General features: G+C 44.1%; 1 protein-coding gene across 4 annotated transcripts in view; it reads right to left on the bottom strand.

Moving 5' to 3' along the window:
- ADK (adenosine kinase) overlaps positions 1 to 26,740 on the bottom strand; it is a 161,417-nt gene that overhangs the window by 18,212 nt on the left and 116,465 nt on the right. For all 4 annotated transcript variants that reach the window (XM_075841852.1, XM_075841853.1, XM_075841854.1 and 1 more), the window contains one exon: positions 25,108 to 25,216. In XM_075841852.1, coding sequence (XP_075697967.1) covers positions 25,108 to 25,216 — 109 coding nt within the window. The remainder of the gene's footprint in view (positions 1 to 25,107; positions 25,217 to 26,740) is intronic.

The following is a 26,740-nucleotide window of genomic DNA, read 5'->3' as shown; positions in this document are numbered from 1 at the left end:
AATTATATTACAGGCTACAGAAGTGCACTGCACGAAGAAACAATACAAGAGGCCGTATTACTATTCGTTAACCCTTAAAATGCAAGTTTAGCAGTTGACAATATGATTATCTAATAGGCGCTGTCATACTGATAATACTAGTGAAAATTGTGTCCCAAAAAGATTATTATTTTAAAAATTATGAGCTTTTTCCCAACTATGCAAATAGGATTTACTAGACAAGTGGGAGGTAACACCAGCGATTCTCCGGAGGTGGAGCCTCCGACACTGTCCAATCAGCATGAAGCTGCTTCACACAGTGTGAGAGACTGAGGCTGGAGGGAAGGGGGATCACTTCAAATAGCCATATCTCGAGCTGTGGATCACCTAGAACAGCGGTTCTGGTGGCATATGAAAGAGGAGATTCTAATCTTTCACCACGATCACAGTTCTAGCTGAGAAACAACCGGAGATATCACCAGTTGAAAACACAGTCGGGAATGGAAGATGTATACTATATGATCACACTGTTGCTGGGCTGAGAACTACAGGATGCAGATTAGACAGCGTCAAACAGAAAACATTACACCGCCCAGAGTGAAAGGAAAGTCACCACCCATTCGGGAAGTATGGACAGATTCTCATGTTTAGAAAAATGCTCATAACTTTGCAAATAAACATTTTTGAAAAAAAATTACTCTGTAGTTATCAGCATGACAGCGCCTATTAGATCAGGAGACAGGGCATTAATAAACTAGTGACAGATCCTCTTTAAATCACAATGTACATGAGCAAAGCGTCAAATTATAAATCTAGAAGATTGGTTTAGGTCAGAATAAAAACAATAATCAGAAAATTGTTCTTTAGTGAAGGGACCAGACACTATAAAGGCTGGTGTGGTCTGCAGCAATATATGCGGACAATATATCAACTATCAGCCGGCGAGGGACAGAATATTGCTTCCCCTTTAAATATGCTCATCTGGTTTTATATGGCACTGTAAGGAACAGCCGAAAGCAGAGCTCAGAAATGATGTGTATATCCCCTGGGGGAATATTATCGGATGATTAAGGCCATATATTTTTCACAGAGGTGACAGATTTCACGGAAACCAGGAGCCATGAAAATATTACTTTGCTGTGAAAAATCGTGGCAGAACTGGAAGCCGGCATATTTCTTCCGTCTCTCATTTGTACCAGCCAAATTCAAGTGCCGGAATCTTATTGCTGGTTTTAGATACCCGGCAAAAGCAAAAAGGCAACAATAATAATAATAATAAAAAAATTCACTTACTAATCTGTCACACGTTGCGAGACGTTTTTTTTAAAAAAAAATAGAAAATAAATAAATGATTGCTTTGCCGCTAGATTTCATCCTGTGCAAATTTAAGCTATAGGGTAAAGTAGTCGAAACATACCACAGCTAAAGATCATCGTGGGTAAAAAAAAAAAAAAAAAAGTTTTAACCTGCCAGGCGCCATATGAAAATTAGCTTTGCGCAGTCCACCAAACCGGGAAGCATCCGGCATCTCGAGCTTCAACCACTGCCCTCTGCGGTTGACGGACGGCTCTACTTGCCTTTAGCGTCAAAAAAGCAAAGAAGTGAAACTGCAAAAAGGGAGAGTGGGGGGTTATAGCGAACTAGCAGTTTTAGTGATTTGGGGACAGACTAACTAAAAGTGGATACCCTTTACCACTAGGTTTGGAGCAGCGCTGCACCATTACAGATCTGTTTAGCACGAAGTCGTAAAAAGGCTGCCATAGAGATGTAGGAGCCCTTTACTGTGCCTTCTGTATGTCTCTGCCACGCTAGTCCTTAGGCCTCCTTCACACACACTTATCTAAAGTTTTTTTATTTGCGTGTAAAAAACATGGCATGACTTAAAGAGTCTCTGTCCCCACATTATAAGTGCCCTGTCTCCTACATAAGGAGATCGGCGCTGTAATGTAGGTGACAGTAATGCTTTTTATTTGAAAAAAAAACTATTTTTACCACTTTATTAGCGATTTTAGATTTATGCTAATGAGTTGCTCAATGCCCAAGTGGGCGTGTTTTTACGTTAGACCAAGTGGGTGTCGTACAGAGGAGTGTATGACGCTGACCAATCAGTGACCAGTCAGCATCATGCACTCTCCATTCATTTACTCGGCGCATAGGGATCCTGCGAGATCCTTATGTGCTGTCTTATACTAACACATTAACAATACTGAAGTGTTTAGACAGTGAATAGACATTCCACGGGATGTCTATTCACAATCTCTGAACTTCGTTACTCTGTGGTAGTTACAGCAGAGGAAGCATAATCTCGCGAGATTACGAGGTAAATGACAGGTTACAACGAGATTACGCTTCCTCTGTTGTTACTACCATAGAAACAGTAACGAAGTGCAGAGATTGTGAATAGACATCCCGTGGAACGTCTATTCACTGTCTAAACACTTCAGTATCGTTAATGTGTTAGTATAAGACAGCACATAAGGATCTAACAGGATCCCTATGCGCTGTGTAAATGAATGGAGAGAAGTGTATGACGCTGATTGGTCACTGATTGGTCAGCGTCATACACTCCTCTGTACAACGCCCACTTGTTCTAAAGTAAAAACACGCCCACTTGGGCTTTAAGCAACTCATTAGCATAAATCTAAAATCGCTAAATCGTTTTTTTAAATAAAAAGCACTGTAGCCACCTACATTGCAGAGCCGATCTAATTATGTAGGAGACCGGACACTTATAATGTGGTGACAGAGCCTCTTTAAGCATTTTCTATTGCGTCTTTTAGGTGTTTTTGGTGGCGCTTTTATTCATTACATTTTTAACGTCTTTTTCCTCTGGTGTTTTAAAAAGCACTAGAGTAGAACGCAAAAAAAGACAAAAAAAAACAAGACATACATAGCGCATGCTACTTTTTTTTTTTTTAATACAAAGAGGGCCACTGACCCAAAAAGTACGCCAAATGGCCAGAAAAACGCCAAGCAGCAGCTTTCTTTACCAAAACAAACCCAAAACACTGTGAAAGCAGCCTAAGGCCCCATGCACACGACCGTAAAAAATCTCCGTAATAGTGGACCGTAATACAGTCCGCAATTACAGACCCGTTCGGTCCTATTGGACGTGGACACCTTTCCGTATCGCTACTGATAGGTGTCCATGCCGTAGAACCGTGCCGGGAATTATGGAGCGTGTCCTACTTTTCATATTTTACTGGCTGTGCTCCCATACTTTGCATGGGAGCACGGCCCGAAAATACGGCCCGGCGGCTGGCCGTGCCTGCAGTCGCAGGCCGTGATTACGGGCACGGCCGTGTGCATGAGGCTTAAGGCCCTGTTCAGAGTTTTTTTTTGCAGGCAGAAAAAGCTGCCTCAAAATTTAGTCAGGAATTTAGAGGCAGACTGACCTGCCTGCACTTTCTTGCAACTGTTTTTGCAACGTTTTTTCGGCTGCGGCCATTGCGCGCCGGGGACAAAAAACGCTTTCTCTGCCTCCCATTCATTTCAATGGGAGGTCAGAGGCGGAACCGTGGCAAGAAAGAGCATGCAGCGTCTTTTTTTTTTTACCGCGAGTGCCTAAAAGCCACCGCGGATAAAAACACCTCAATGGAAATCAATGGTAGGCAGTTTCGGCCATTTTTTTCCCGATTCCAACGCAGCTTACGTGTCAAAAAACTCAGTGTGAACTGGGCCTTGGAATTTTCACAGAATTTACAGTGGCAGCAAAGTGGATCAGATGTTGCAAATCTCCGGCCCACTCTGCAGAAATAAGTTGCACAAAAGTTGTGTGGAAAGGGCTCAGCGGCGAGACTTTCAAATGCGACGTATCTGAAATGATGCTGCGTTTTCTGTGCGGAGATGCTGCGCGTTCTGTGCGGAGATGCTGCGTGTTTGGAACATAAACTTCAATAAATCGAAAATCGAAGGTTGTGTTGTGTTGTGTTGTGTTGTGGTTTGTACACCCGAATCAAAAGTAAAAAAAATCGCAGAAAATCTGCAGGCCTACATAAGCTTGCGATACATCAATGCATTACACTAAAATTGCAGGTAAAGCCATTGCGGTAAATCCGCAGCAAAAACACACTATTTGCTGCGGATTTCTGTGACGGATTTACTTGCGTTTATCTTTTTTGGATTCCTTTGCAGATTTTCTCCTGCCGGTGGTAACACACCCTTAGGCTGGATTTACATGGGTGGCTTTTGCTAACTCAGCTATTTCTGTCATTCTCAACCACTCTGAATGGGAGTCAGAAACCGTTGACCGTTCTGCTGTTGCCGATGCCCATTCACGCCTATGGAGAGGGACGACTCATGCTTGTCCTGCTCTCCAGCCAAGTACGGGAATTTGGGGCCGCTAATTTTTAGCAATGGTTGGGGTCCCAAAGGTTGGAGCCCCAATCTAACTTAACCCCTTCCCGCCGCAGCCCTTATTCAGATTCTCATTTTTGTTTTTTCCTCCCCACATTCCAAAAGCCATAACTTCTTTATTTTTCCGCCGATATAGTCCTATGAGGGCTTGATTTTTGCGGGACGAGTTGTAGTTTTTCATAGCACCATTTATTTTGCCATATAATGTACTAGGAAACGGGAAAAAAAATATTTGTGGGGTAGAAAATGGAAAAAAACATTTCCTCCATAGTTTTTTGCGCGCCGTTTTTACGGAATTCACTGTGCAATTCTTTATTCTGTGGGCCAACACAATTACGGCGATACCAAATATATATAGTTTTTTCTATATTTTACTACTTTTACAAGTAAAAAGCTAAGGCCCTATGCACACGATCGTGCTTTTGCGGCCGCAATTTCCCTGAAAATCGATGGGAGAATTGCGGCCCCATTCATTTCTATGGGGTCAAGCACACGACCGTAGTTTTTACGTTCCATGCATGGCACGGGAGCCCGCACCGCAGAAAGAACGGACATGTCTTATTACGGTTTGCGATTGCATTGCGGGGGCGCGATGAGCTGTTAGAGGGGGTCACCCCCTCTTTCTAACTATTTAAATGCTGCGGTCGCTATTGAACGCAGCATTTAACGAGTTAAACGAGCGGGATTGCGCTCGAGTGCGATCCCGCTCGTTACTCTCAAGTGTCGGCCGAAACAAACATCAGACACCGGCATCGTATGGAGCGGGTTCACTCCGTGAGCCCGCTCCATACATCCCCTTTGGCGTATGGATACGTCAAATGTTGGGAAGGGGTTTAAAAAAAAAAAATAAAAAAATTGAAAAATAAAATTAACACAATTGTAACGCAGCATACAGCCTTCATTCTGCTGTTCTCCATCACGCTTCAGTCCATAGCGGTATATTACATTTTCTAAAAAATAAAAAAGTTCAAGAATCTCACTGTGAATGTAAATATAAAAACCTGTGTTCCCCTATCAGATAGTACTCGGAAAAGATCACCACAATTAGTTCCAATTAAAAAAGAGACGTTTGGACAGGAGTCGCCTCCGCTGCGCTGTGGGACGTACAACAACCACTCGAAAAATTAAATTGCATGGACCGGGGTCGGCGAGTTTGCTCTTCATTACAAAACAGGTCTATACTCCATAAATAAATAATCAGATCCCTAACCTGGGAGCTGCCAGAGATCAGAGCGAACCAGCGGCTGAAAGCCACAACTTAATATGATCTGAGTGGGTTCTGCTCCGGGTCGGTTTTTCCATTAAGCATTTATAGGACTTGCCAGGGTTACAAGGGACCCGTAAAACATCTCTATAATCCCACAGTTCCTGTGCATGAATTCAGCTTTTCCCTACAAGACCCGGGTTTGTTGCCAAAAAGTTTATTTTGTGATATTGAGTGGAGGGATAATACCAGAGGTGTGATGTTATTTTAACAGTGAACAGACCGAGCAGCTGAAACCAAAGAATTCTTTTCGGAGCCAATAAAATGGCTGCACAAACATCTGCATTACATGGGAGAGGAGAGCACGTGGCGCAATGAAAGAGGGACAGCGAAGGGTGCAGATAAAACGTACCTACAGGTAAACTGCACGTAGAGCCGACCGGGGACCACGACAAACGCATGAGGTCAGAGAAGAAAGCAACCAAATACTGGGGAGCAGTACACAAAAACTGGATGCAGACAGTCCAGCGATGAGCCTCCTAATAGAATGAGGAAGAGGCAGCAATCGCCGTGACACATGGGGTGTTGTTACAAGGTATAGAATAGTGTTGATGGTTCAGAAAAAAACAGCGTCTTAGGCCTTATTCAGACGAGTGTCCGTTTTCAGGTCGGTTTCTGCACTTCCTGGATTTCACTTTTCTTCGTTCTGCATTTCTTTAGCAGTTGATGCGTGAAACACTGACAGCACACGGATGTCGCCCATGTCCGTGTTTTTCCTGCACCAATAGACTTCAATGGGCGACGTGGTCCAGAAAAACGGACCAGAATAGGACATGCAGTGAGTTTCACGCAAGGGATACACGCTCCGTAAAAAAAACACACGCATGTGTAAATAGCCCCATTGAATTGCACTGGTCGGTGTGCTGTCAGACCGCACACAGACGTGAAATACACTCGTCTGAATAAGGCCTAAAAGCGGACCATACATTGAGATTATGGTCTGCCAAAATGGATGACTAAGACTATTCTCAGGCGACCGTCTGCGCTTTATTGTGACACCAACGAGTGTGACGGACTAGACCAAAGACCGATATCTGTGGAAAGCTGATCGGACGCATGACATTTTTTCTGTCGTCCGGTGCAGTGTAGTTTGTGCCAAACGACAGATCCGCAGCCCATCATTAGAAGCCACGACCAGACCACAGATCAATTTATGGTATTGTCGTCTAGAACGACAACCTTCATAGGCCAACCACGAATGACAAGTCGCTCAGTAAACCGCCATCTGAAATCCCGAACGCAAGGTTAAAGGGAATGTTTCATCAGAAAATACTCTATTGCTGCAAAACCAGCAGCGGGGCTAGCCACAGCTTATGAATATCGAGGACTGCATAGTGCGCTATGTAGTCCTCTAAATGCATTAGCTGCGACTAGCACCAGCCCTCCACCACTTATTGGCAGCTTTCCCCCTACGCGCAGTATGGTGTGGAAGCAGTCAATCAATCATCGATGAGAAGGTAAGGGGTGGAGGGTGTTGGAGACGCACGACACAGCAGGGAAGGGTGCACGCTGCTATTAGCACACAGGTTTTTATTCTGGGAAAGGACTCCGGGAGACAAGACTGCAGTTTAACATACAGAACTGTGCAAAAGTTTTAGGCAATTATGGAAAAATGATGAAAAGTAAGAATGCGCTCAAAAATAGAAGTGTCAATAGTTGTTTTTTGTTTTTTTTTAGCAATTAACAAAAATCCAAAGTGAATCAACATAAATCTTATAAAAATCCATATTTGATGTGACCACCCTTTGCCAGAAAAACAGCACCAATTCTTCTAGCAGCACAAAGAAACGGGCAACGTTGAAGACGCAGTATTTGAGGACGCCTACATCCACATAAGATTTTTGGTTAGGTCTCCAAGATTTCTAGAACAACCTCCCTGTCGAGTTCCTTCAAAAACTTTGTGCAAGCGTTTCAAGAAGAATTGATGCTGTTGAGAAGGCAAAAGGGTGGTCACACCAAATATTGATTTGATTTAGATTTCTCTTCTGTTCATGCACTTTGTATTTGGTTAGAAAAAACAAAAACTATTACCACTTCTAATTTTGAAAGCACCTGACTGGAGGTGATGTCTTTTCATTCTCCCGACACTCCGGTAAAGTTCCTGTAGGAGTAAGTGACAGCACAGCGTGATCTCGCAAGATCACGCTGTGCTGTGAGTACAGCTGAACATGAATGAAGAGAAGTGTAAGACGCTGATTGGTCAGCATCATACACTTCTCTTTACAACGCCCACTTGGTGACAAGTAAAAATCGCCCAGTTGGTCATTAAGAACTAATTTGCATAACAATTAAAATGCATTAAAGTGCCTATTAGATTAGATAGAAGATAGGGCCGTTATAAACTGGTGACAGAGCCCCTTTAAGTCCTATAAAGAAACCTATGGAAATATGACAGAAAAAACGCCGTAGCCAGAGCATGCTGAACATAACAACCCTAAAACGTCGTATATGTAGACTTAATATTTCCCTATAGACTATAAATTAACATCTGTTTTTTTTTATGTTTTTGACCTAAAAAAAACAACCATGGAAAACGCAGCAAGATTGTCTGTGGGAATCAGGCCTTACCACGACTCACTGGAGACCAAACATTGCCGTGGAGCAATAGAGCCTTATTGAAACCAACCTGCCGGGTGGACCACAATCACGCAGCTAAATTACAATGCGGGGTTTAAATTATTTTTAGTTGGAAACAAAGTAGGTCTTGTTAGCGAGCTAGAAGCACTAAAAAGCCGAGAGGGAGAATCCCAGTGTTTCGCTACAAGCCAAAGGAAACAGTTTATATTTAGGACACCTTTAAACTGGGCATTCAAAGTCGAGCATCTAGCTGGCTTTTTCAATGAAAGAACCTTTCTTGGGAAGCGTGTTTTATAGAGTGTGAAAGTGATGAAAGGGGCAGGTTTACATAAAACGCAGTGAAATCATTTCTAAAGTCTAACAACCAATAACTCTGCAACTGTATTTATCAAAAGGCCTATTATAGAATATTTTAAAAGGCACACTACGGCATTTGTAACATTCGATAAGAATAGTGTGTGGGGGGGATTTATTAAGACTGGCGTTTCATATGCCAGCCTTGCACTTCACTGCATTGCCGTGAAACGCGTGACAAACGTCTCATAATAAATCTGGTGCATCATTGGCTGTCCTTGCGTTATAATGCAAATCCACGCCGGCTATGATTAGGAGTAGATTTCCGCCTAACCTTCCTGCCGTAAATTATAGTTCACGCATCAGACGGTGGCCCCACCATCCCTGGTGTTAAACCCAGACCTTTTTTTCCCACTTTTGAAAAGTGGCAAGAGAAACATAAAATCGCAAAAAGTCACATTGTTACGCAAATGTGGTGTAAATAATTTGCAACTTTCAGGGCCAGAATTGTTGCGCAAACGCTATAATAATTTCCCCATAAAATGTTTAGGTTGTGCTTTATCTCTCCTCAGTTGTTGATACCTGCCATTGCAGTAACAAGCATCTAAACATATTATGGTCACTAACTAAACTTTGCATAAAATCAAAAGTACAGGTGAATATAAGAAACTCTTAGTATATCTTATTATTAGAGAAAAGTGCCTCTTTCTCAAGCTGCTTTCCTCTCTGCTAACCATTATCTCACTCTGAATTTAAAGCTAAATCCATCCCCTCAAGACGAGAAACTATCAGCTCACTGAGGGATCAAGTTACAAATGAACATAGAAGTTTAGAGAGAGAGAAAAGAGGGGGAAGGATGGAGCAGATTGAAAAAGAGGCAGAGAGATACAGACACTGCTGCAGCTTCTAGTAAGTGTTCCATTTCACCCCAGTGCTGGATTCACAGCCACACTGCTTAGTACTGCTCTACAATCCCCTGCATGCTGCTATTGATTCTGAGCGTGTGCTACAAAGACAGAAAAGCAGGATTCCCTTCCCTAATTGTGCATTGTATGGCAGACATGATAGCGGTTAGGCCCCACCCACTAGCTCAGGGAAAGCAGAGCATTAACCCCTTCCCGACATTTGAGGTATCCATATGCCAAAGTCGGGTAGGGGAAGTATGGAGTGGGCTCACGCAGTGAGCTTGCTCCATACAATGCCGGTGTCGGCTGTGTTACAGCCAACACTTCAGAGTAACTAGCGGCATTGTGCTAGAGCGCGATCCCGCTAGTTTAACTCGTTAAATGCTGCGGTCAATACCGACCACAGCATTTAAATAGTCAGAAAGAGGGGGGCGACCCCCTCTAACAGCTCATCGCGGCCCCCGCAACGCAATCACGGGGTGGCTATGGCTGCCTGGGGGCTTAATGAACGCCCCCAGGTCCGCCATCTTTGTACACCTATTAAGCCTTGACTCCGGCAGGGCTTAATAGGTGACTGTCAGAATCACGATATACTGCAATACATTAGTATTGCAGTAGGTCGTGCAAGCGATCTAACGATCGCTGGTGTAAGTCCGCTAGGGGGACTAATAAAAAAAGTAAAAAAGGAGTTCAAAAAAATTGTGTAAAAAAATAAATTCAAAATTCAAAGTTAAAAAAACCCCCCTTCTCCCATTTTCCCCTAGTAAAAAAAATAAAAATAAACATAATTGGTATCGCCGCATCCGTAAAAGTTTGAACTATTATAATATATCATTATTTAACCTGCACGGTGAACGCCGTAAAAAAAAATAAAAAAAAATTGTGAACGCCAGAATGTCTATTTTTTGGTCACATGATCTCCCACAAAAAATGAAATAGAAAGTGATCAAACCGTCGTATTTACACCAAAATTGTATTAAAAACTACAGCTTATCCCGCAAAAAATAAGCCCTCATACCACTTAACCGACGGAAAAATAAAAAACGTATGGCTCTCGGAATTTGGCGACGCAAAATAAATTTTCTTTTTTACACTTCGGTTTTTACATGTAAAAGTAGTAAAATATAGAAAAAAAACAATATATATTTGGTATCGCCGTAATTCTATTGGCCCACAGAATAAAGTTAACATGTTTTAATTGCACAGTTAATTTCGTAAAAACGGCGCGCAAAAAACAATGGAGGAATCGCTGTCTTTTTCATTTTCTACCCCACAAATAATTTTTCCCCCGTTTCCTAGTACATTATACTGCAAAATAAATGGTGCTACGAAAAACTACAACGTTATGGCTTCTGGAATGTGGGGAGGAATAAACGAAAATGAAAATCTGAAAATGGTTTATGACGGGAAGGGGTTAAAGATAGAGCCTTCAGCATGGAAAGCTGCTAGATAATGCAGGATACAAGTCATACAATAGCCAGAAATAGTGTTATTCCTCATGTACACACGACAGCTTATTCTGAAAAAAGTCACCTCAACGGTTAAGTACGCTTTGAGGGAAAAAATCAAATAGAACAAGGTGTCTAGGGCCTAGTGTCAAAAAGGCCTTCAGAGAAAATGCTGAACTCGTAGGCTTTGTTCACACTGGCGTTAAGGCTTCCATTTATTACAGAACCCATTATGCAGTTTAGCTCGGTCATACGACGGATCCAAATGGCAACCAGCGGACCCCATTGGGATCCACCGATGCTTCCTTTGTCTTGACAGCAAGAATAATGCTGCTTGCTGCAAAAGTGTCAGAACCCACAAAGGTGGCTCCTAACGCCTGTGAGAATTGGGCAATAAGGTCTCTTTTCCGGAGATCGTGTTGATACGCGAGGCCATTTTGTTTCTATATTTAGCTCTAATACTCAAGGTAATGATACACGCATATAACAATAAGATTTAAGGGAAGAAAAAAAAAAACCTTCATAGAGCGGTGGAGGAAAATTCTTGGTGTGATGGTGCATAGTTACATTATAACGGATAGGGAACTGCAAGAATTCTTCATATACATGTAACCTCCAATCCGATGTCACTTGTAGAAAAGATAAAAAGTATATTTTAAAAGTGCAGGGGTAGGGGGGCACTCTTATACTGGATGCATCAGTTTGAGCATGTGACTCCTAACTGACTGACTAGATTTATAGAAGACGCCTTTTCTCGAGAAAATAAAAACGTTAGCTTGTTGGGGAGCAAAACAGTGAAGTTGGCTACAATGTACTTTGGAAGTAGGGTGGTGTCGTTAAATGTGCACTAGTCTACACCCAAGATCAAAAGGAAGTTTGCCGGAGCCAAGTAGGTTCTGGACGCCAGCCGAGGAGCATGAACAGAGGTCTTTATTATTCCTATTTAGCATCAAATAACGAAGACATGCTGAGCTAGCCACAAAGAGGACAGCAAGCTGCTCGAGAAGAGGGCAGGTAAGAATCCAACACCCACTGACAGGCCCACGTGAGGGAGTTCATTCAGATGGATTATGGCAGTGCCAGGACTAGATTCTGGAAAGTAAAGAAGTGTCTTTTCCTTGTATGTTGTCTTAATTTCTTTATTAGATCACCAAACCATAAAAAAGGAAAAATCCACAAATTACTATTAATGTGAAGCATTATGGGATAGGCCCACATAGTATCCACACAGTGCTGCTAGTGTATTAGTGCCTACATAATAGCACCACACAGGGTCTACCTATCAAGTGTCCAAAATACAGTCCAAGCCACAAAGATCTAGAGTACATTTGTAAAGCTCCTTTTAGATTATGAAACTAACCCCCCCCCCCCCCTCACTAGTGAACTCATCTGGGGGCAAAATGTTCCTCAACCCTTCTCCTTATCAGTTTCTGGGGTAAAGGATTGCTGGTCGCAAAGTGACTGGCATGAGACACGTTGCAGTACAGAGGATACTCCGACACCTTTCATCAGAGATTATATTGAGCAGTGACCGCTATCTATTTCTACTGACGGACTGTTGTCAATAAATCGATTTTGATCTATTATGCCGGAGCGAGTCGAACGGCCTGATACACCTCTTTTAACACAGACACTCAAGGCCCAAACTATTGAGATAACGAGCGTTCGGAGCGCTCGTTCCCGATCATGTGTAAATAAGGCAACGATAAGCCAATGAACAAGCAGACGCTCGTTCATTGGCTGATCGTATCGTAAACGAAAATATTATCGTTGTTGGCAGGAACATCTCTGTTTCAATGTGTTTATTAAACAGTTGAGACATCAGAAAGTATATATGAACAGTTCTACTCGCCGGTAGAAGTAAATAGTTAGTCTCAAATAATAATTACATAGTTAAATCCTATCAGTTTTAACATTTTGAGAAAATGTAATTCAAAATAATATGGATAATAAAAGAACAGGGAGATGTGATGCAGACTATGGGAATGTATAGGGACGAGCGGTTGTAGTAATGAGCGCTCGTCCCCATATATTACTGATGATAGCTCCTTGTGAAAAGGGACAAATGAGCGCCGATCAATGAGTGATCTCTTTGATCGGCACTATGGCCATAATAGGCTGGTGTAAAAGGACCCTCACATGAATACACATGCTTAAGGACTGTGATGTAGCCACTCTAGTCACCATTCTCAGTTGCTTACCTACATTAGGAAAAGGTTTACTTGCTACGTGCAGAACCGCCATTTTTGCTCTATTTATAAGGACTAAGCTGCGGCTTGTTGGGGTATTTCAATTATAAAAACAGACCATCAAAGATTTAATACCCTTAACAGGGAAAGAAAAACTAAAGAGGAGACTAAATTTAAATGGTCTGGGCCCCGAGGCAGGAGGAGTCTCAATTTTGATAAGCTTTTCATTTACGTTTTCACAGCACGTGACATCTGGACAGCCTTCACATGAAATATTGCTTTGCTTGTCCCCATTGGCGGTGTCATCTGGGATGGATAATAAATGCAGCTGCAATGAAGGGATGAACTTGGGTCGGTCACAATGCTTATGTAAGCTATACTATTTAAACATCCGGTAGAGGACCCATAATGTGCCAAGAAAACTTTCCCCACACCATTACTGCACCTCCAGCCTGAACGCTTCACACCTGACAGGAAGAGTTGGCTACTTGCGCCAAATCCTTAACCTCCCATCAGAACGGTGCCTCAGAAATCTTTATTCTTCTGACCAGGTGATGTTTTTCCACTGCTCAGTAATCCAATTTTTACACTATTTTGCCTACTGGACTATTGTCTTTTTGTTTCTATTCCGTGCTAAGTAACATCAAACTGTGTTCGGATATGTTAGAAAACCACGCTGGAGCTTCAACTATTAGGCTGGATTCACACGAGCATGTTCGGTCCGTAAAGGACGGAACATATTTCGGGCCGCAAGTCCCGGACCGAACACACTGCAGGGAGCCGGGCTCCTAGCATCATAGTTATGTATGACGCTAGGAGTCCCTGCCTCGCTGCGGGACAACTATACCGTACTGTAATCATGTTTTCAGTACGGGACGGTAGTTCCACGGAGAGGCAGGGACTCCTAGCGTCGTACATAACTATGATAATAGGAGCCCGGCTCTCAACAGTGCGTTTGGTCCGGGACTTGCGGCCGAAATACGTTCCGTCCTTTACGGACCGAACATGCTCGTGTGAATCCAGCCTGACAATTTGCTTGACTGTGAGCTGCCTGTTCGTCAGAATGATACTGGACATCCTCGTCTGACGAGTTGTTTACGTCCATAGGATCCCATTTCGTTGGATGTTCTTCCTCGATCACAACATTCTCGATATACTCTCAACATCGTTGCGCGAGACAACCCCACAAGTTTGACCGTTATTGAATACTGACCCGGCTCTTCTAGCACCGATGACCATGCTTTGTTTGAAGTCGCTGAGATCGCTCAATTTTATTATTCGAATGTGTATACACACAAACAGATCTACAGAAAAATTACTCATTTTATACTGCACTCACGTTGAATTTCCATACAGGGAATCTCCAAGCCTGAAAAGGCTGGCGTCTCCACATTGTTTTCTGCAACTTTTCTAAACATTATGGTGCTAGAAAATTTTCATAAATGAGCCACATTTGGTGCCACTCTAATCCCAGATGTGTCAGAAGAAGTGCAACTTCCACTATTCTGGGAAAGTTTTCCACAAGACTGAGATGTGTCAGGATGAATTGACAAATTCCCCCAAAGGAGCATTTGAGAGGTCAGATACGGATGTTGGACGGGAGGACCGGACTCGCAATCTCTGTTTTAGTTCATCCCAAAGGTATTAGATTTGGGAGGTCAGGGCTCTGTGCGGTCTAATCCACTCTTTCCGCATCAAACTCACCCAACCATGTCTTTATGGACCTTGTGCACTGGCGCAAGTCATGCTGGAACAAGAAAGCACCTGCCCCAAACGGTTCCCACAAAGTCGGAAACATACTAAACTTTATAGTTGGCACAGTGTAGTCAGGCAGGTAACGTTCTCCTGGCATTCACCAATCCCAGACTTGTGTGATTCGTCACTCCACAGAACACGTTTCGACTGCTCCAGAGTCCAGTGGCGGCAGCTTTACACCACTCTATCGGCCACTTGGCATTGTGCTTGGTGATGTAAAGCTGGCATGCAGCTACTTGGCCATAGAAGCCCGTGCCATGAAGCTCCCGGCGTACAGCGTTTGTGCTGATGTTAATGCCAGAGGAGGTTTGAGTCAGCAGAGCGTTGGCAACTCTTATGCACTATGCGCCTCAGCAATTGGCGACCGTGCTGTAACGTTACGCGGTCTGCTACTTCATGGCTGAGTCGCTCTTGTACCTAAATGCTTCTACACTCAAATTCAGTGAGCTCTTAACGATCCATTCTTTCACAAATGTTCGTAAGTGCAGATTGCCTGTCTCGCGGCTTGATTTTTTACAACTTCTGCAATCGCACTGAATTAAACACCCAAATTCAATAATTAAAAGGTGTGCCCCATTACTTTTGGCCATATAGTGTATCTATAATGCCAATCATAGTTCACTGAAAAAGAAAAAATAAAGTTTTTAAGCCTCATGCAAGTTGGCAGTTAAGTGTCAGCTGGGCGTTCCGGAAACCCTGAAGTGTCCTGATTTCGGCTGTAAATCCGCCCTGACTCCTCCCCTGTCGAGTGATGTGGCAGCCACCAAATCCACAATGCAATTGCGTATTAACGCTACACACCCATAGGCACATCAAACAACAGCAAAGGGGAAGTCTGCTTTGATGCAGAAGAGTCAGGACACTTCAGGATTTCAGTAACGCCCAACGGACACTTGCCTGCTAATTTGAATGGGACGTGTGAGGTATTAAAAATACATGGTTTCTTTTTTTCAGTGCACTATGATCGATAATATAGAAACAAATCAATTAAACTCCAGGGAACCCATGTAGCTCTGTCAGCAGCACGGTGAGCTCAGTTCTGCTGACAGATTCCATTTAATAGGGCAGTAATTCAGAAACCTGATTAAATCTTGTAATCTAAATTTCGATACTTAGGTCCACTAGGGAGCTGCTGTCATACAGACTGTATACAGATCCCTCCAGACACATGCAGGTGTATTCTTGCATCAATTACAATCCGGAAGCATTATGAATTAACATGTAACCATCCAGAAAGAGACACATGGAGATTATAAGTGAGTTACGATTACCAGCCCAATGAACAAACCAATCCCACGAGACACCGAGCTGCAACAGCCGTCTCTCGTGCCTTAAAGACACAGGGCACTTGACAAAGCAAACCGCCTGCTGCCAACGTGCCATTAGCAATGTGTGAATTTCTGCATGACTCGTGTCTGTATCACTTATGAGAGGCTGCATCTTCGTTTCTGCACATGCTTGTCCTTGTAGAAAATACACGTCACGTGTTAGGGTGTAATAAACCCATGTAAAGCTTAGGAGGCCAGCATCCGATTCTGTTCATGGGTTTGGTTCGACCATAAATTCTGATTGCATTACCATTGATTTCAATGGTAATGCCTCCGTTGCAAACGGCTTCCGTTTGTCTCCGTTCCGTAAGGTTTCTGTGTTTTGTTTTTTTAGGGGGAAACAGTAGCATAGTCAACTACGCTATGGTTTCTGATAAAAAATAAATAAATGGAAACCCTACGTTACAGAAACAAAACGGAAACCATGTGCAATGGAAGCATTACCTCTGAACGGAACAGGACGCTGTGAACGAGGCCTTAGGCTCTGTTCACATCTGCGTCGGAGGTTTCGTTAGGGGGCTCCGTTACAGATCCGGCAACGTGCAGCATACTGTGCTATTGTGTCCGGTAAAATTACTGCCACCCCGACGGAACCTGTTAAAATCAATGGATTCCATCGGCAGCCGGCCGTGTCCGTTGTGCAACGGAACCGTTGGTTCCGTTCTTCCCTTGTACGGAACAGCAGAACGCAGGTGTGAACATAGTCTTATGTATTTAACCTTGTGAAAAACCTGCAACATGTACATCATTACAGGTACATGAAGTAATCTAACAAAAAAAAGAAAGAAAAGTAAAAAAAAAAATACATACTGCACAATGCTCTAACGTGAATAGTCAGCTTGGAAATCGCATCTGTCACCGTTATCAAATTAGAAAACGCACGCTATAAACCCACTGCAGGAAGAAAAAAAAAAAAGAAGCACAATGCCCATCTTTGCTTAGGAGATTATGTGGATGTGAGCGTGTGATTAGAGGCGCGGGAAAGCGGAAAAAGATCCGTAGCACCCAACCTCCAATTACAGTCAATCACAAAGGGGGGTGGGGAGTCAAGTTAACGAGAGAACGACTATTTCGGAGATAATTACAGCATTACAGGCTTCTCATCTCACCCCCTAAGTACTGCACAGGTCTACAACTCCTCTCTGTCAGCCTGTTCAGCACTGAAAGGGTGTACCAAGATCGGAGCCTCAGCTTCTTGATATGCTTGCCGTGTCATTAATAGCGCTCAAATCTTGGTTCCTTAGCAACAGACTTCCACCAAATATTTTGGCCGTGTTTCAGTGATCCTCCCCCCCCCCCTGACACTTTCTATAACTCTTTTGTGCAGCATAGCAGGACTCCCACATTTGACACACAAGAGATAATCACCATCTCTCATTGGAAGGTGTTTTTTTTTTTTGTCTATAAAAAGGTGCAGAATCCATCATAATATGCCCACAGAAATCAGATCATTGCGTATTGGGCAGGAATATGATCGATAAATAGATCAAATGACTAAATAGGAGTTCAAAATGTGGTCAGACAAGAAAACGGTATGTAAGTATGTCACCACTTTGGCGGTGTACCTTCATCTAGTGTCGAGTGAATTATCTAAAGGACTCCCTTATACACATCCCTTATCCAAAATGCTCGGTTTTAAAGACAGAGCAATTGCTCAATTTCCGATAGATTTATAGTCGAAAGTGTTTCTCAACCGGTGGCTAGAGAGCCACATGTGGAGCTCAGGCCCCGGGCTTGTGGCTCCCAAGCTACTATTGTGCACTAGACCGCCAGGAGGGGCCAGTTATAGCATCGATGGAACTTGGTTACATAGTTCGTACGGTTGGAAAAAAAAAAAAAAAAAAAAAAAAGGACACGTCCATCAAGGTTCTAGGCTCGAAACCATGTTACCGCCAGTTAAAGGGGTTGTATGACAAAGGGCATATGGACATCAGAGGGGGATCACACGGTGATTTTCGCCAGGTAGAAAAAAAAAAAGAAATCTGCCTCAAAATTAACTGTAGATTTTTTAAACAGATTTTGGGATGCCTATGCCGCCCATTGAAGTCAATGGGAGGAGGTTTGGGGCATTAGCGCTAATTCCGACACAGTTTCTGCGTCAAAATCAGAGCCAAAAACCTGTGTTGACTGGGCCAAATGGTCCGTGTCAGGGTGTTGTCTTAGTGAGGGAAGAGGGTTGTCCTTGTGAGACATTCAACACTAGCTTAAAAAGGGATATTACTTGGTCACGTCTTTAATAATTTTGTTCCCCTTTAATCATTTTCTACATGAAATGGTCAACAGCAATTTCGCCATTTTCTCAGCCCTCCAATTCTCAAAGATATGCAAGAATTTAAAGATAATCTTTGAGAAGATTAAATATGCCTTACCACGGTGTAACGTAATGATGGCTCAATTCACATAAGCGTCAAGACTTTAAATAATGGAGCCATGACAACTATGAGGATCTATTTTAGAATCCATCAGGTTTTGATATTTTTGACAAAAATGGACTAGTATTTCTTGGCATGAGTATTGCCTTACAAAAGCACCAAAATCCATGATAGAAAGGTAAAATGTAAATGTGAGCAGAGCCTAAAGCAGCAAAAATAAGGCAACAGAAGAATAAAATAAACCAACTGAATTCTAATGTGGCATTGATAGTCTTCTTATTAAGACGCTCTGGCCAGGTATTCTCGCATTACAAAGCACCTAATGTCACTGTTCGTATATGGAAAATGATGTCAAGGGCTCCTCCAGGAGCGGAATCCCCGGCCAGTGCGTTGCCGAAGCTCTTGCCAGGGATTCCAATATCTTAAAGCCCCCAACGTCACTATCCATATATAGGCAGTGACATCAGAGGCTCCCTCTAGGAGGGGGAACTTCCAACCAGAGAGTTGCAGACGCTCTGGCCGGGGACTCCATAGTTGAAAGTCCCTCTGAGTGCCAGGATCAGTTTTTAACAGCCATCACAAGGATGGCTTTTTGAAAAATGGCTGTTATAAATTGATCCACTGACTATGGGAGCAGTCAGGCCGTGAAAACAGACCACAAAAAACGGCCGTGTGAATACACCCATAGAGTTTCAATGTACTGAAAACGACCGTCACATGGAGGTTTTTAACGGTTGTCTGAATATAGCCTAATAGTATTAAAGTGGTTGTCCCAAGATTAAATTGTATCCCCTAACCACAGGGTAGGTGATAACATGCTGATCTTTGGGGGTCTGACCGCAGGGACCACCACGATAAAGAAAAAAGGGGTCCGGTTCCTCCGGATGAATGGAATGGCAGGTTGCACTTACGCCCTGCTGTTCTATTCTCTATGGACCTGCCGGAGTTAGCCAAGAGCTGTACTCTGCTATCTCCGGCATGTGCAACCTGCCGCTCCATTCATTCGGAGAAACGGGCCCCCCCCTTCACGTGATCAGTGGGGGTCCCAGCGCTCAGACCCCCACCATTCAGCATGTTCATTCAATTCGTTAATTAAAAAAATCCAAAATGGGAGCCTGTCATGACTTTTCAGGCACCATGCTGTAAATACATGACTTGTGTAGGTTTATGAAGATGCCCCTGCTACCACTGGCTGATACAGCATAACCTAAAAAAAAATCTACTCATAAAAGAGCACACGCAGTATTACCTGTGAAGAGTCATGTGTGTGTAGCTGCAAATCTGAAGAGTCAGGCAGTTCGGTCCCTAAATACACCCTTCCTGGCTTGATCATCTCACATTCATGTGTTAAAGGGGTTGTCCAACATTAGAAAAACATGGAACCAGTCCACAGAGTGTGTGTGTGTAAGTGCAGCTCAGCCCCATTCACTTAAATGATGCCGAGCTGCAATACCAGATACAACCCATGGACAGGTGTGGCGCTGTTTTTTGCAAGGAAGCAGCGTTTTTCTAATCCTGGACAACTCCTTTGATATAAAGCGGTAAGGTTATCGGAGCACCTATTCGCGCATAATTGTAATTTTGGTGCTACCTGTTATTACATTTGGGTACACCTTTTGTGAGTGTCATCTAAAAAGATGGTGTTCAAAAAAAGTGTACAGTATCTTTACCTCCAACCTCTCCCCCACTGCAGTTGAACGGCTCTGCTTGTATGATGAGGACATGCAGATCCATGAAGGGGTTGGAGATCAAGATGATCAACTTTTCCTTGTTTAGCGGACACGGCACGCGGCAGAATAAGACACTGGTTGGTTTCTACTGCTTTATTTCTCCCGCTAACTAGCTGTCTTAGCCGATCGAGAGGCTAAAATCTGATGACACTCACTTTAAGTGTATTTGTTTGGGTCGACAGTACTTTAAAAGGGATTTACATCTTATAAAGGGGTGGCATTTTGCTAGGATATGCCGTTACATTATGATCAGTGGGGGTCCGACCTCCGGTACCCCTACGGATCCTGAGAACGAAGGCGCCACAGCCCCTGAGCAGGGAAAGCTTAAAAGGGGACAAAGCTGTAAGTCAGGAATATGCCGTAGCTTACTTCATTAGATGGGAATAACCTAGGGCTAGGCAATTAAAATCGATAAAAAAAAAATAATAATAATTTAGCGTGGTTAACCGACGTCATCTTGCGCATTTTATTTTTTATTTTTTCCCCGGTTTAAACTGTATCTGCATCTTCAGGGCGCAGATACTGTTGAATCGAAAGGTAGAGCAGGGGGCCTAAGGTCCCTCCTCTACCATTCACTATGTATCGCCGGACGTGAGGCAGTGACGTCATCACACCTGTCCACGCTGAGCCACACAGACCGGGGGAGTAGAGTAGGGGGATCGTCTCCACTCGCCGTTGGAACGGGGTTAGGTGGGTATTTTATTATTTTTATCAGGCACTATTGGGGCTCTAAAAAAAACCTACCGAGTGGAAAGACAGATCGTTCGTAAGCAAACGGCTGCACATATGTAGAAATTATTTACCAAAAAAAGAGAAGATGTGCAAAGACATGCCATAAAAATTTATAAAAGTTTATTTACAAGAATAGTACATGGAAGAAAACACACAATCAAATAATGAGACACCACTACAGAACAACATCGACGTATACAGAAAGTGTACTATTGGGGCAGCCATGGGGCATTAAACTGTGTGGAGGGCAGCTATAGGGGCATTATACTGTGTGTAGGGCAGCTATAAGGGGCATTATACGGTGCGGAGGGCAGCTATAAGGGGCATTATACTGTGCGGAGGGCAGCTATAAGGGGCATTATACTGTGCGTCGAGGGCAGCTATAAGGGGCATTATACTGTGTGGAGGGCAGCTATAGGGGCATTATACTGTGTGGAGGGCAGCTATAGGGGCATTATACTGTGTGGAGGGCAGCTATAGGGGCATTATACTGTGTGGAGGGCAGCTATAGGGGCATTATACTGTGTGGAGGGCAGCTATAGGGGCATTATACTGTGTGGAGGGCAGCTATAGGAGCATTACACTGTGTGGAGGGCAGCTATAAGGGGCATTACACTGTGTGGAGGGCGGGCTATAGGGGCATTATACTGTGTGGAGGGCAGCTATAGGAGCATTATACTGTGTGGATGGCAGCTATAGGGGCCATTATAGTGTGTGGAGGGCAGCTATAAGGGGCATTATAGTGTGTGGAGGGCAGCTATAAGGGGCATTATACTGTGTGGAGGGCAGCTATAAGGGGCATTATACTGTGTGGAGGGCAGCTATAGGGGTATTATACTGTGTGGAGGGCAGCTATATGAGCATTATACTGTGTGGAGGGCAGCTATATGAGCATTATACTGTGTGGAGGGCAGCTATAGGGGCATTATAGTGTGTGGAGGGCAGCTATAAGGGGCATTATACTGTGTGCTGGTAGTTATGGGGACATTATACTGTGTGGAGGGCAGCTATAAGGGGCATTATACGGTGCGGAGGGCAGCTATAAGGGACATTATACTGTGTGGAGGGCAGCTATAAGGGGCATTAAACTGTGTGGAGGGCAGCTATAAGGGGAATTATACTGTGTGGAGGGCAGCTATAAGGGGCATTATACTGTGTGGAGGGCAGCTATAGGGGCATTATAGTGTGTGGAGGGCAGCTATAAGGGGCATTATACTGTGTGCTGGCAGTTATGGGGACATTATACTGTGTGGAGGGCAGCTATAAGGGGCATTATACGGTGCGGAGGGCAGCTATAAGGGGCATTATACTGTGTGGAGGGCAGCTATAAGGGGCATTATACTGTGTGAAGGGCAGCTATAAGGGGCATTATACTGTGTGGAGGGCAGCTATAAGGGGCATTATACTGTGTGGAGGGCAGCTATAGGGGCATTATACTGTGTGGAGGGCAGCTATAGGGGCATTATACTGTGCGGAGGGCAGCTATAAGGGGCATTATACGGTGCGGAGGGCAGCTATAAGGGGCATTATACGGTGCGGAGGGCAGCTATAAGGGGCATTATACTGTGTGGAGGGCAGCTATAAGGGGCATTATACTGTGTGGAGGGCAGCTATAAGGGGCATTATACTGTGTGGAGGGCAGCTATAGGGGCATTATACTGTGTGGAGGGCAGCTATAGGGGCATTATACTGTGTGGAGGGCAGCTATAGGGGCATTACACTGTGTGGAGGGCAGCTATAAGGGGCATTATACTGTGTGGAGGGCAGCTATAGGGGCATTATACTGTGTGGAGGGCAGCTATAGGAGCATTATACTGTGTGGATGGCAGCTATAGGGGCCATTATAGTGTGTGGAGGGCAGCTATAAGGGGCATTATACTGTGTGGAGGGCAGCTATAAGGGGCATTATACTGTGTGGAGGGCAGCTATAGGGGCATTATACTGTGTGGAGGGCAGCTATAAGGGGCATTATACTGTGTGGAGGGCAGCTATAGGGGCATTATACTGTGTGGAGGGCAGCTATAGGAGCATTATACTGTGTGGAGGGCAGCTATAGGGGCATTATAGTGTGTGGAGGGCAGCTATAAGGGGCATTATACTGTGTGCTGGCAGTTATGGGGACATTATACTGTGTGGAGGGCAGCTATAAGGGGAATTATACTGTGTGGAGGGCAGTTATAAGGGGCATTATACTGTGTGGAGGGCAGCTATAGAGGCATTACACTGTGTGGAGGGCAGCTATAGGGGTATTAAACTGTGTGGAGGGCAGCTATAAGGGGCATTATACGGCGTGGAGGGCAGCTTTAAGGGGCATTATACTGTGTGGAGGGCAGCTATAGGGGCATTATACTGTGTGGAGGGCAGCTATAGGGGCATTATACTGTGTGGAGGGCAGCTATAGGGGCATTATACTGTGTGGAAGGGCAGCTATAGGGGCATTATACTGTGTGGAGGGCAGCTATAAGGGGCATTATACTGTGTGGAGGGCAGCTATAGGGGCATTATACTGTGTGGAGGGCAGCTATAAGGGGCATTATACTGTGTGGAGGGCAGCTATAGGGGCATTATACTGTGTGGAGGGCAGCTATAGGGGCATTAGACTGTGTGGAGGGCAGCTATAGGGGCATTATACTGTGTGGAGGGCAGCTATAGGGGCATTATACTGTGTGGAGGGCAGCTATAGGAGCATTACACTGTGTGGAGGGCAGCTATAAGGGGCATTACACTGTGTGGAGGGCGGGCTATAGGGGCATTATACTGTGTGGAGGGCAGCTATAGGAGCATTATACTGTGTGGATGGCAGCTATAGGGGCCATTATAGTGTGTGGAGGGCAGCTATAAGGGGCATTATACTGTGTGGAGGGCAGCTATAAGGGGCATTATACTGTGTGGAGGGCAGCTATAGGGGTATTATACTGTGTGGAGGGCAGCTATATGAGCATTATACTGTGTGGAGGGCAGCTATAGGGGCATTATAGTGTGTGGAGGGCAGCTATAAGGGGCATTATACTGTGTGCTGGCAGTTATGGGGACATTATACTGTGTGGAGGGCAGCTATAAGGGGCATTATACGGTGCGGAGGGCAGCTATAAGGGGCATTATACTGTGTGGAGGGCAGCTATAAGGGGCATTAAACTGTGTGGAGGGCAGCTATAAGGGGCATTATACTGTGTGGAGGGCAGCTATAAGGGGCATTATACTGTGTGGAGGGCAGCTATAAGGGGCATTATACTGTGTGGAGGGCAGCTATAAGGGGCATTATACGGTGCGGAGGGCAGCTATAAGGGGCATTATACTGTGTGGAGGGCAGCTATAAGGGGCATTATACTGTGTGGAGGGCAGCTATAGGGGCATTATACTGTGTGGAGGGCAGCTATAGGGGCATTATACTGTGTGGAAGGGCAGCTATAGGGGCATTATACTGCGTGGAGGGCAGCTATAGGGGCATTATACTGCGTGGAGGGAAGCTATAGGGGCATTATACTGTGTGGAGGGCAGCTATAGGGGCATTATACTGTGTGGAGGGCAGCTATAGGGGCATTATACTGTGTGGAGGGCAGCTATAGGGGCATTATACTGTGTGGAGGGCAGCTATAGGGGCATTATACTGTGTGGAGGGCAGCTATAGGGGCATTATACTGTGTGGAGGGCAGCTATAAGGGGCATTATACTGTGTGGAGGGCAGCTATAGGGTGTATATTATATACAGTAGTATATAGCAGGCTCAGGGAATAAATATTAATTTAATGCAAATAGGGTTGTGGCCTAAATAATCGTAATTGAGGTTAAATGTTCAATGAATTGTGATTTAGATTTATGCCGTAATCGCCCTAGAATAACCCCAGATTTCTTACATATAGCACATTTTATTTTACTCATTTGTAACTACTTTCCCCATCTTTTTCAATGATCTGAACTATACAACCAGACATTATAAGGGGGTTGTTTCATCACATCACAGACACCCTCTTCAATATGACAGCTGCCACTGTGGTCATTTGGCGGGGGAAGTTAGAGCTGGCTGATCTGTAGCATTGTAACGTCACTTTAAATGGCATCCATTGGAAGAGGCGATCAGTCCTGGCTTATAGAGAAGAGTCCTAAACGGGACCTCTTAAAAACGTCCGTATGGGACATCCCCTTTAAGAAAAAAACATAATAAACAACGTAACACTTACTGCTATATAGTAAACTTTAGCCTTCTCCACTAGTTGCCAGTTCTCCTTCAAGTCCAGGTGCTTTGCTTTATCATAGCAATTCGCAGCTGCTAAATTTGCTACCAGAGACCTGGAAATAACAGATTGAGAATGACTGTGGAGTAATTCGGTTTAAAAAGTAGATCTGAGGTACAACAACGTTTAAACATTCACCCACAGCAATGTAAGGGCCTGTTCACATCTGCGATGGAGGCTCAGTGATCGCCGATCCTGCCGAAAATACCAGAAATACTGTAGCATGCTGTGCTATGGTTTCCAGTAAAACCACGGACGCTCCGACAGAACCCATTATTAGTCAATGGCTCCCGTCGCCTGCCATTGGTGTCTGTCGTACAACAGAACCGGTGCTTCCGATATTTTTACTGTTCTGCTAACTGTTCACACAGATGTGAACAGGCCCTAAAAATATCAGTGACCTTTACCCTTTCCTGACATTGCCGTAACTAAGTCATGAGCGGCAAGCTGTTCCTGTAACACGTCGAACAGCTACGACAAGAGGATGGCGCGAGCTTAGAAGCGGAGCCCGCACCATCAGCTGCGGGTGCCAGCTGTATATATCAGCTGACAACCTGCTGTATATATCAGCTGACAACCTGCTGTAACGGCAGGGACCAAAGCTAGCTCCGATCGCCACCACGAATCCCTTAGATGCCATGGTCAAAAGCCACCGCGGCATCTAAGTGGCTTGTAGCCGATCGGCACACCTGTATCGCAGGGTGCGCATGGCTGCTATGGCAACCGGAGGGCTAACAATGTGCCCCTGGTCTGATAAGTATGGAAGCCTAATAGGCTTGCTGTCAATGTAAGACTGCCCGCTCTAATGCATAGCATTGCATAGGTAGTGCAATGTATTAGAATAGAGATCAGACACTTGGACTTTTAAAGTACCCTAGTGGAAGAGAAACACACAAAAAAAAAAAAAGTTTCAATAAAAAACACAAACCTTTCCCTCAAGTCTTTTATTATAGGAAAAAATAAAAATAAATATATATACATTATATATATATATACACATACAAAACTATACATAGTTGGTATCGATACATCCGTAACAGCCTGAACTAAATTTATTATTAGTTATTTATCCCGCACGGTGAACGTCATAAATATATAAAAACCAATGCAAGAATTGCTGTTTTTTGGTCACCTTGCCTCCCCAAAAAAATGTAATAAAAAAAGTGATCAAAAAGTCGCAAGTACCCCAAAATGATAGCAATAAAAACTACAGCTTGTCCTGCAAAAAAAATTGCACTCATACCACTAAGGCCTCATGCACACGACCGTATTTTTTCCCACCCGTAAATACTGGCGTAAATACGGGTCCGGTGTCACACGTATTCGACCCGTTTTGCACCAGTATTTACGGACCCGTGCCCGTAAATATGGGTCCGGTGTCACCCGTATTCCACCCGTATTTACGGGCACGTTTTTGGCGGAAAATAGCACTGCACTAATCGGCAGCCCCTTCTCTCTATCAGTGCAGGATAGAGAGAAGGGACAGCCCTTTCTGTAATAAAAGTTAAAGAAATTCATACTTACCCGGCCGTTGTCTTGGTGACGCGTCCCTCTCTTCACATCCAGCCCGACATCCCTG

Source organism: Rhinoderma darwinii, chromosome 11, assembly GCF_050947455.1.
Source record: "Rhinoderma darwinii isolate aRhiDar2 chromosome 11, aRhiDar2.hap1, whole genome shotgun sequence".
Lineage (NCBI taxonomy): Eukaryota > Metazoa > Chordata > Amphibia > Anura > Rhinodermatidae > Rhinoderma > Rhinoderma darwinii.
Note: the sequence above shows the minus strand (reverse complement) of the source record. Positions and strands in the feature narration are given on the sequence as shown.